At 36.7% G+C, this 11,002-nt stretch overlaps 1 protein-coding gene across 20 annotated transcripts in view; it reads left to right on the top strand.

Moving 5' to 3' along the window:
* The first annotated feature begins 638 nt into the window (after window positions 1-638).
* STXBP5L (syntaxin binding protein 5L) overlaps window positions 639-11,002 on the top strand; it is a 452,700-nt gene continuing 442,336 nt past the window's right edge. For 6 of the 20 annotated variants that reach the window (XM_078352057.1, XM_078352055.1, XM_078352050.1 and 3 more), the window contains exons 1-2: window positions 639-803; window positions 1,910-2,106. Coding sequence is in view for 15 of the 20 variants with exons in the window: in XM_078352050.1 (XP_078208176.1) it covers window positions 1,918-2,106 (189 nt within the window). In the remaining 5 variants the exon portion in view is untranslated. Of the gene's footprint in view, window positions 804-922; window positions 1,172-1,400; window positions 1,541-1,623; window positions 1,785-1,909; window positions 2,107-11,002 lie in introns of those variants that run through there. The other 14 variants (XM_078352051.1, XM_078352048.1, XM_035274086.3 and 11 more) reach the window with 4 other exon arrangements.

Below are 11,002 nucleotides of genomic sequence, written 5' to 3'. Positions count from 1 at the left end.
AAATACAATTCTCTCTGGCAGATACGTACAATTAAGCCATTATTAGGTAACAGCAGGGGGTTAATCACAGATACAGGTTTAGTGCCGGTAGCAGGGGAGTGACGGGAGCCAGAGAGATGCACCTGAAGAGAGGGAAGAGGCTCGCGAAAGTGAAAAGCTGCAAAACGCTTGCCTAGTTCACCATACTGTCTAGAATCATACCTAGGATAAGCAACCCTCCCCGCAGCCTCAGACTCCAGGCGCCCAAATTCGCACGAGGCATTCTATTGACTCACACCTGCGTCCTTCAACAGGTAAAGCCAATTACAGCCCCCAGAGCACGACCCCCAGCATACTGGTCAATACAGCTGTCAATCAAATACCTCACCTACTTTTCTAAATTCTCCCCTCCCACTGTCATTGGCTTTACCTTCGGCCTATCCACAGATTTCTTCCGCCCTAGAGACCACGGAACTTGCCCTATCGAATCTAGGATTGGCGCCGAAGCTACTCCCGCCCTTCGACGTCCCCGGGCACTCCGCCCCCTTCACCGCCGGGCTTGGCTGGGGAAGGAGCGGGGCGGGGCGAGCGAAGGGCCGGCCAGGGGGCGGGGCCTGCCTCCCACGGCGGGAAGGCGGAGCCTGCGCTAAAGCCTGCCTGATCCGTTAGGACCTCGGAGAGCGCCGGGCGCCGCGACCAGAGGGATTGGAGAAGTGGCCGGAGCCCGGCCGGACCCACGCCTGTGAGCCCGCCTCCCTCTGCACCCTAGGCTTCCCGGGCTGGCAGGCGGCGAGTGGCGTCTGAAGAAGGTGTCTAAGTGCTAGGTCAGATAGTCATCCCTGTGGGACTCAGCCGCCGTCCGGCTGTGGCTCCCTCGCACCTGTGTGTGTGAGAGCGCGGAGAGAGAGAGAGAGAAGAACGAGCGCACCTGCGCGCGAATGCCTGTGTGAGGGTGTTTGTGTGTGTTCTGGCTGGGCGCGGGAATGCTCGGTGTGAGATGTTTGTTCGCGCGCCGGCGGGCCAGAGCCCGGCACCTCAGCGTTCGGGCCGGGGGAGGGACAGCGTGAGCGGCAGCTCCGAGCGCCCAGCAGGCTGAGGCGGAACTCGGGCCGCAGTAGTCGCAGCCAACGGTTCACTTCCCTCGAGAGCGGCCGTCGTGCCGCGGGGAGAGCGGACGACGGGCTAGCAGGCGGTAGAGCGCGGTGGCGGCTGCGGGCAGAGGTGGAGGGAGGGGAGCAGGAGATGGGGAGAAGGGGGAGAGAGGACGCGGCGCCGTTCGCCCCTCCCCCCCGCAGCTGTTTCTGTGGGTCACTCGCAGATGCTTTGGGGTCCGGGCTGCTGGGGGATGGGGAATAGAAAAAGTCCCCCCCTACACCCCCCACCTCCCCCGCGCCTTTCCTATTGACAAAAAAGGAAGCGTTGAAGATGATGGGAGAAGAGCCAGGAAGGTGGTTGCAGAGTAAATACCGGCTCCCCAACATCGTTTTTCTGAAAATAAAATATTCTGAGCTGAACGTTTCGAAGAAGGAAAGCCCGCCCTTAAGAGAGAGACGGAGTCTTGGTCTGTTGGGCTCTGGTTTGATTGTATAATAATGATGATATAATGCTAATGACGATGATGACACTGCCTTTTATTTTTACCTCAGTGCTGATAAAGCGTAGCTACAGCTGGGGATACAGTCCTTGAAAATCTGATGTATGAGGAGAGAATACTGTTGCTTTTGGAGTTGTGTTATATTTATCCTCTTTAAAAGGATATGCTTTTTTAGAATTAAAATTTGACAAAACGAAGCCTCTTTTTTCAGGTCGGTTATAACCAAGGCTCATAAAATGGGGACTGACTTGACTGATGAAAAGAGAAAGGCTTTTACCAAGGTCTAATTCCATGTGTTAAGTCACCCTTTCCTTTTTCCTTTGAATTTCTCAACAGTGTGTAAAATGAAGAAGTTTAATTTCCGAAAAGTTTTGGATGGCTTAACTGCCTCCTCCCCTGGCAGCAGTAGCAGCAGTGGCAGTAACAGTGGTGGTGGGGCTGGAAGTGGTTCCGTACATCCTGCAGGGACTGCAGGGGTTCTCAGAGAGGAAATTCAGGAAACCCTGACTTCGGAGTATTTCCAGATTTGCAAGGTAAGTTTTGAATTGGCTTAAAGCCTATTATTTCTTTATTATACTGTTATGAGGAAACAAGGGGGGAAAACACACCAGGGACTGGAAACTGTTGAGATGCCAGCGTCAGAGTCTGGTGCAGCAAGCTCTGTGGGTAGATCAGTTTGAATTAATAAATATTTCAGGGATCAACTTAAAAAGCAATGATAGTTTAAGGGGGAAATTAACACACACAAAAAGTAGAATTTGCAAGACAATGTTAAGACCCAATAGTGGACAAAATTTTTAATATTTGTGTATTACATTAACTGAAGAAGAAAATAGTCATTTGGTTTTCCGTGTTGTCAGAGAAAATAATAGTTATTTCACTGTTCAGTATGAAATGAATAAAGCTACTAACATGTTGCTAGAATTAAGTAGATAATAGGAAAATATGTCCGTTTTAAGGGGACCAATGACATTGCTTTAAAATTCTGAATAAAAGCACCTCCACTTTCTTGAACTCTTCATAAATAAATAGACAAATGCACAGCCTTGTAAAAACTTGTTATACTTGTAAGAGCTCAAAAATAGCCTGTGTTCTGGTTTAGTGAGAAAACATTTTATGTAATTATACTTTGATATTGAACTTATAATGAGTATGCAAAAGAGAGTTTCTGATAGGTAGAGATGAGAATTTATAAAACAAGCAGTAGGTTCATGTATAGAGATAATTGTTATTGTTATGGTTGTTATATTTTATGACATAAAGTGATTTATAATTTTATTGTCCTTTTTTGAGTTGTCTTGGAATGTGCCTATTATATGCAACAAAAGCTACTATTTGTGTAATATAAATAAATATACTTTTGTAAATGTGTTTGGCTACATAAATAGAAAACTTTCAAAATTACAGAAATCAACAATGTTTAAAATACTTTCACTAAAGTTTTTTTGAAATTATTAAAATTATTTTTATGGTAAACAAGTGATATATGTATAAAGAGATAAATTTCAATCACTGCCTCAGTCTGTATTCCTAGCAGGGTCATTATACAAACATTAAATCTACAGTTATTAGTTTACATAAAAGCAAGTTTATTTAGAGTTAAGTAAGATAAACAGATTTAATTCTAAACTACTTTGTGAAATTTGTATACAGTAATGATTTTTTTTTCCTCAATAGGAAATAACAGATATTCTGTTAGATTAGGGAAGGGCTTAATAGTGGTTATGAGACAAATGTAAAAGAGTCTTGGAGGTCAAATTTGAACTGTTAGGCAGGGGAATTATGCCCTGATTCTCTGATCTTCATTGTATTTGTAATTTTTGTGATCAGATTCTGAAATATTTTTTTCCAAATTCTCTCAATTCATGTATATGATAGTGATATAGGAGAATTTTACTATAGGTTAAATTGGTATAGAAAAGATAGACTTCTGAAGCAGAATGGCATTGGGCTTCTGAGGTTATAAAGCTTGTAGAGAGGTTTTAAATGAAAAACTTCAAGGAAATAGGTGAATGCAAGAGAGAAGGGAATACATAGTTATCTTCCTATTTATTCAGGTAAGAGATAGTCATAGGAAGTGGTAGAAGTTAAATACGTACAACTTTAAAAACGTGGTGTGACAGGAAGACCATTGGCCTAGGAATCAGAAAATTTGGGTTTTATTTAAAACTGCTAGTTAACAGCCATATAATCTTGGGCAAGCCATTTATCTCCCTTGAGCCTTGATTTCTGCATCTATAGTATGGGAGTAAGCATATCTGCTCTCCCTAACTAAAAGAGGGATATTGGGAAGATCAGACAAGACAAGGTGAAGGCAATGCATAAATGGAAAGGATGATAAATTATATATTAATATTATTGTTAAAGTTTCTATCATAATAATAATATTAGCTTAAGATTTTCAAATAAATTATAAGATAGATGCTATATAAGTTGTCCACTAATAGTATTGAAGTCTTACTAAATGTGGAAAATACTATAGCATCTTTGGATAGGAGTATGGTTAATTTTTAAAAGTAGTTATATGACTGTATTATAGTTACCTGGCCTATAACAAAATATATAAAAATGAACTAGAAAATCCAAAAATTAGAATCATTACTGAAATGGGGACTTTATTTAGAATCATAGACTCACTGATTAAATGTGCAAAAAACATTCTATTCTGAGTACTAAGGAGTTGTCATGTTCTGGGTGCTTCTACCTTTTCAACATGGTCAAGACTAAAGTATAAATCTAGAGTTGGCTGTTTGAAAGCCATCCTCCTCTCTTCTATTTGATTAGTCATCACATCCCATCTATTCTATTTCCTTAGTATTTCTGAAATGTATGACCTTTTCTCCATCCCTACTACTTGTTCATTTCATCATATTTTCTTGCTTGGTTTTTTGAAATCACTTTCTAACTGATCTCTTTACTTCTTGTTTTACCTTAGTATACTTCATTTTGTTACAATAATGGCTGTTTCTGAAATATAATGTTAATTATGTCATTTCCTTGCTAAAAATTCTGTGATTTCCCTAGAGCAATGATGCTCTTACAATGAAAGTCTTATTTGAAACCACAGTAAATAACATCTATTAAAACAAATAAATGTGGCACCTTATAGGCACACATTTGTTTTAGAAATTATAAGAAGAAATTACACGGCCAATCAAAAAAACATTGTTTTTTATATTTTGTTTTTGTTGTGTATATCATCCATAGAAAGGTAGTAGGACATTTGCTAGCCTTAAAAATGTGGAAGTATAAAACTATACCCTTCTAATAAACAACATATCTATAAGAAGTTCAAAGCCATAGAAAGAGCAGAAGATACTTTGGTGCAAGATCCAAAAAAAAAAAAAAAGTTAATTCATTGGGTTACTGCAATCTAAGTTCAGAATGTGTATGCATTTAAATGCCTGCATTGTCCAGTTATTTGTGAAATACATGAACTGCCTTTCCTGAACTTGAATTCTGTGAAATACAACTTGAAACTATTGCTCTGTACGGTAAATTTCAGATCACTTACCTTGATGTGTATAGGGTTTCCTTCAGAAGGGATTCCTGTTTACCTTTCCATTCTCATTTCCTTGATTCCTTAAGTATACTGCATTCCCTAAAAAGCACTGTATTTTCTATATCTCAGTGCCTTCTCTCATTCTATTGTTTCTGACTAGAACACTTTTTCTACCTTCATATAATTGGAGAATTCCCAGCTACCCTTTACCTCATAGTTCAAACATCACCTCTATGAGAGTAGCTCTGACCACTGTGGTCTCAACTACCCACCAGGGTTCTTTTTTTTCTTTTTTCTTTTTTTAAAACCTCTTCTATGTTTTTCTCTAGCATCTGGCATACACCTATAGTGTGAATTTAGCACCTTCTTGCGATTAAAAAAGTTTCTTAAAATCTGTCACTGCCATTATACTATGAACTCTTTGAGAGGCAAATAAATGTGTTTCTTTGTTTCCTTCTCATTGGTAAGGTGTCCGTTATCTAGCTGGCCAGTAATTCTCAACTCTGGTGTTTAAAATAGAGATTTCCAACATCGCTTCAGTCTTAGAGAATCAAAATCTCTAGGCATGAGTCCTAGGCACTTGCATTTTTTTTTTTTTGAAAGGCCCCACAGGAGATTTCAGTGCACAGCCATTAGTGAGAACCATTGTAGTGGGCACTTGATACACTTTTTAAATGAATAAAGATGCATATACATAATTGGTTGATTAATTGAAAAAGATATTAAAGCAGAAAGCAATTACTACTTATATATGGCTTAAACATTTTATTTCAACTTAAAACATTTAACTATACAATTTACAAATCATTTGATAAGTGACTAAGTTTTTCTGTTGAATATTGGTTCTCTGATTGTAGTTCTGTGTGGACTTCTCTTCCATAAACCTTTCCAAATTCATATGTACAACTTTTAGTTTTGGTTTATTTAAAGCAGAGTAAGACATGCTTTTGAAGCAAACCAAGTGCCAAGTCCTTCTAGATTATCTATACAGTGATATGTATAAAACAAGGGTTTATTTTTTTCACTTGTGTATCATCTGTGTGTAGAACAGTGCCTGGCCCATTGAAGGCAGTCAAATCTTTGTTGAGCAAATAAATGAATAAATTAGAGCAAGGAAGCTATAAAGAATGGTGTGTTAAAAGCAAACTAGATATTATTTTGAACAGTTTCTTGGAGTTTCTTTTATAAAATAAATTTTATATAAAGAGACAGCATCTAGTGAAAGTGATACCACTTTAGGAACATGGTATATGCTTTTCAAACAGATATAGAAAAGAAGATTGTAGGAGATTCAGTTAAATTTATTTCAGTTTTTATTGAGGAAGTTATTAGGAGTATTATTATTTCTAAATGCTATTTTTTGGGGAACAGCTCAGAAGTTTTAGATTGACGGTGACAAACATGGGATGTTCTAGACCTCATTAACAAAAAGACAAAAATAAGTATATTACCAAAAAATAAGTGTATTACCAGAACCAGATGACATAATCCCTAAATTTCTGAATAAACTCTTAAATTAGTCAACTCACTATTCATAAACATTTATAACTGTTTTTTAAATGGTCATGATGTCAGAGGCAATATGTAGGTAACTAGTATAACTTTTGCAGGGAAATGGACTTACAATGATCCTCATATCTGATGTAATATCAGATAGATCATACCAGGTAAACAGGAATAGATTGGAAATATAGGCATGGCTATAGAGAGTTGGGCTTTCCAGGACCCTAGCAAGCTGAAAGGAGATTAAATGCCCAGATATTCTTGAATACTGTCTCTTCCTCAAGATTTCCATTATCCACATTCTCCTAATTTCATTCCATTTTATTTGAGCGGTTTGCAACTGAGATTGGCACAAAATCATGATCACAGTTCCACAGTTATGAAGTTTTCATCCGTAAAAAGAATAACAAAAGATTCTCTGAGATGTGTGGATTTGTTTCATTTCTATACTTATAAACTGGCAAAATAAAAGGTAGTGCAGTTGGATTACTGATTATGGATTTAACTTCTGATAATGACTTCATGCTCCTGTCACCAAGAAGCACAGTAGAGGCATCTTTAAGAATGGTAATGGATGCAAACAACAAAGAATTAAGCTACTGAGATGCTAACAAGCTACTGAGGTGCTAACAAGTATAAGAACCAGGAAGAATTAAATATTGTTTTCTTTTAAGAACCAGAAACCAAAGCCAGATTGTTCAGTACTCCAGGCTGTCTTTGTCTATCCTGAGAGCATAAGGGTATAGGGGCAGGTTTGAGTAAAGGATTATAGATGAGTAGAAAGTATGTTTATAAATTTTCAAAGTTACCTAGAGGGCAATCACATTTTCTCGCAAAAAGTCCTTTGGTGCTAGTATTTGTCAGCAAATTGGATTGTTGGTCTTGTGTAGTACGGTTGTTTTTATGTTCTTAAAAACAAATAGTGTGGTCATACTTCATGTATTTCTGATATAGAGCCAATTTAAAATCGTAACGTAATTTCCAAGAATGTTTATCTGTAGGATCATTATCAGTGAGTAAACCAAATTTCCATTTCTTAAAGTTTAGTGCACTTCAGTAGATATTTTTCTGCCCTCACTTGAAAATGTGCCTGTGAAAAATCTTAGGATTTGGTTTTATATTTACTTTTAATAATAGGATGATTGTATTGATTTCCTATATTATTGTTCTGTAAGGTTGTTTATAATATTGGTTAAATAGCAACAACTTTGACTATATCCATTAAAGATCTCAAGTAGAAGCCCTACTTTAAACTTTCAAATCGAGTTTGTTTTTCTCAGAGAAAATGGAAGTTTTAGTTCCTATTTATCAAAATGATAATCTTTATTAAAAAAAGCATTTGTTTATAGTGACAGTTATTTTCATTTTTAGTTTTAAAAGGATAACTTTTCTTAATTCTTTTAATATTTGAAAGGCTAATCTTTTAATGTGCACAATATACTACTGTTTTTATTTAAAAATATAGATTAAGTACTTTGAATAATATTTCCTAATTTTCTTTTTTTTTCGAGACGGAGTTTTGCTCTTGTTACCTAGGCTGGAGTGCAATGGCGTGAGCTCGGCTCACCGCAACCTCTGCCTCCTGGGTTCAAGCAATTCTCCTGTCTCAGCCTCCCGAGTAGCTGGGACTTCAGGTGCGCGCCACCATGCCCAGCTAATTTTTGTATTTTTAGTAGAGACGGGGTTTCACCATGTTGACCAGGATGGTCTCGATCTCTTGACCTCATGATCCACCCGCTTCGGCCTCCCAAAGTGCTGGGATTATAGGTGTCAGCCACCACAGCCGGCCAATATTTCCTAATTTTCTAAAAAATACTAAAATTCATGAGGACTAGTAAAAAGTCATTAGGTTTTATACAGCCAAAATTAGAAATAATATTTAAAGGATTTAGAGAAGGTAGTTGTAAAAACTAGAATATAAGCCCTCCAAAAAGTATATAATAGGTCCACCATGATACCTAGAGAGAGGCTTGATTAAATGAAGCATTATAGTCCTGAAGAAATGCAGCAAGAAGGTATTTTGGCATGTTTATTGTTGAAAATATATTTTATTTATTATACACCTTTAAAAACAAGACATAAACTGTTCTCAGCTAAATGACTGTGGTAAGAATCAAATAATGCTTTCTAGGATTGATTTATCAGCAAAATCACCTATGATATATTCTGGACTTATCTAACATATTAAAAAGAATATGATTTTTGTTTCATTAGAAGCCCAAAATTACCAGTTAATATTGATGGTGTATAGAATTATTTTGAGTATAATGACATATAATGATGCTGTATAATCAGTATAATGAATTTGAAATTGAAAATATAGTATTTAATGTTTTAGTTTCAGTTAAATATTTTATAATTGGATTACATATATTCAATAAATACCTCTTTGAATTGATAATAGCCATAAAATCAACATCTTATTTGGTTATGTGAATTTTATTATAAATAAAACTGATCATTTTGTAATGGTTTTCGATGCAGATTTAATACCTGGATTTAGAAAGTAAAGATTGGAATTGAGAGAAAATTGTTATACTTCTTTGATCTTTCTTTTATTTTTACTTTACAATGAACACAATAAAATTATATTCTCCAGAAAACTAACTGGATTGGTTAATTTTCATTTTAATTTATTCATATAAATTGACTAAAAACCTGTCTATAAATCTGTAAACTGTAAAAGTTTGAATATTATTTGTAGTATAATAAATTTTGAAGTTAGATTGAATCTGGGGGAAATGCTTACAGTTGGTAAACATATATGTAGATGGAAAATATAAAACTAGCAAAAGAGACAAAAAAAACTGAGCAGATGATATGAGGAAAACTCAGGAGTAGAGGCAGGTAATCTGAAGCATTTTTTAGAAAGAATATTAAGAGAGAAATTCAGGCATGTCCCAGCTCTGTGGAGTGGTCAAAGATATTAAAAACAAAACCAACTTCAAAACAACAAACAAACAACACAAAATTGTCAGAGACGAATTAGGCCAACAGGAAATTGATTAGGTTAAACATACTTTCATTAAGGTGATGGATAGAATTAAGATCAACACTATAATAAAGGATATAATTGGTAGCATTAGTACCAGTACCAAGAGTAGATGTAGGGGAGTTGTGTGAGGAGTTGATTTTATAGAAAAGAAAAGTGGTGAAAAAATAGCCGAGACAGTAGATTTTAATATGATTTTGGTACACTGTAAGGGTGGTGATACAATTAAGCCACAGAAAAGCAACTGAAGCTACCAGAAAGGAAATGGTAGGGTGGGGAATAGAGGTAAGATTTGCCTTTTATAATAGCAAGGGGCAGGCATGATAGCACATACCTGTAGTCCCAGTTACTCAGGAAGCTGAGGGGTAGGCAGGAGTTAGAGGCTTTAGTGCACTGTGATCGTGAATAGCCACTAGTAGTATTCCAATCTGGGCAACATACCAAGACCTCTGTCTCTAAAATAAATAAATAAGTAAATAAAATAAAACAGTAGGTATCTAATTTAGAATTTTTCTCCTTACCTGATAATAACACATATTTTGTTTGAATTCTAAGTAAAATCTGTGCTTTGTCCTTTCAGGTAAATAAAAACGTGGTTCTTCTAGAAGATTATATGACTTTTGTATTGCTGCTTCAGTTACCAAAAATTTATTGGCTTTAAACAACACAAATTTACCATCTTATTGTTAGGGAGGTCAGAAGTATGATATGGATGCCACTGGGCTAAAATTAATGTGTTCATAGAACTCCATTCCTTTTGGAGGCTGTAGGGGAGATTTTGTTTTCTTGACTCTTGCAGCTTTTAGAGGCAGATCACAATTCCTTGGCTGATGGCCCCCTCCCATCTTCAAAACCAGCCCCCTTCCATTTTCAAAGCCAGTTGATCTTTCCCACACCTCACCACTCTGACATTGACTTTCCTGCTTCCCTTTTTTATATTTAAGGATCCCTATGATTACATTGGGCCCACCAGGATAATCCAGGTTAATATACCCATTATGAGATTAGTTGATTAGCAATCTTCATTCCATCTGCAACCTTAATTCCCCTCTGCCATATAACCTTAAATATTCACGAGTTCTTTGGGGGCTGTTATTCTCTCTGCTTAGATGTTCATCACCTCACCTGTTTTTGTGTTTTGAGTTATTTTGCGGAAAATTTTAAACACATAAGAACAGAGAGAATAGTATTGAACCCCTGGCTTCAACAATGATCATTCTTGGCAAATCTTGCTTATTAATATTCTCTTATTTACTACTCTTACATATCATTATTTTAAAGCAAATGTCAGACATTGTACCCTTCCATCTGTAAAAAACTTTACAGAGCAGATAAACAATTCTCCTCATCCTGTGCTTACAAAGTAATCCTAAAACCCATTATCATAGCAGAAAACAATTAACATTTCTTTACATAATATGTAGTTAATATT

The sequence above is a fragment of the Callithrix jacchus genome, chromosome 15, assembly GCF_049354715.1.
Source record: "Callithrix jacchus isolate 240 chromosome 15, calJac240_pri, whole genome shotgun sequence".
NCBI classification, from domain to species: domain Eukaryota; kingdom Metazoa; phylum Chordata; class Mammalia; order Primates; family Cebidae; genus Callithrix; species Callithrix jacchus.
This window is presented reverse-complemented; position numbering and strand designations above follow the sequence as displayed.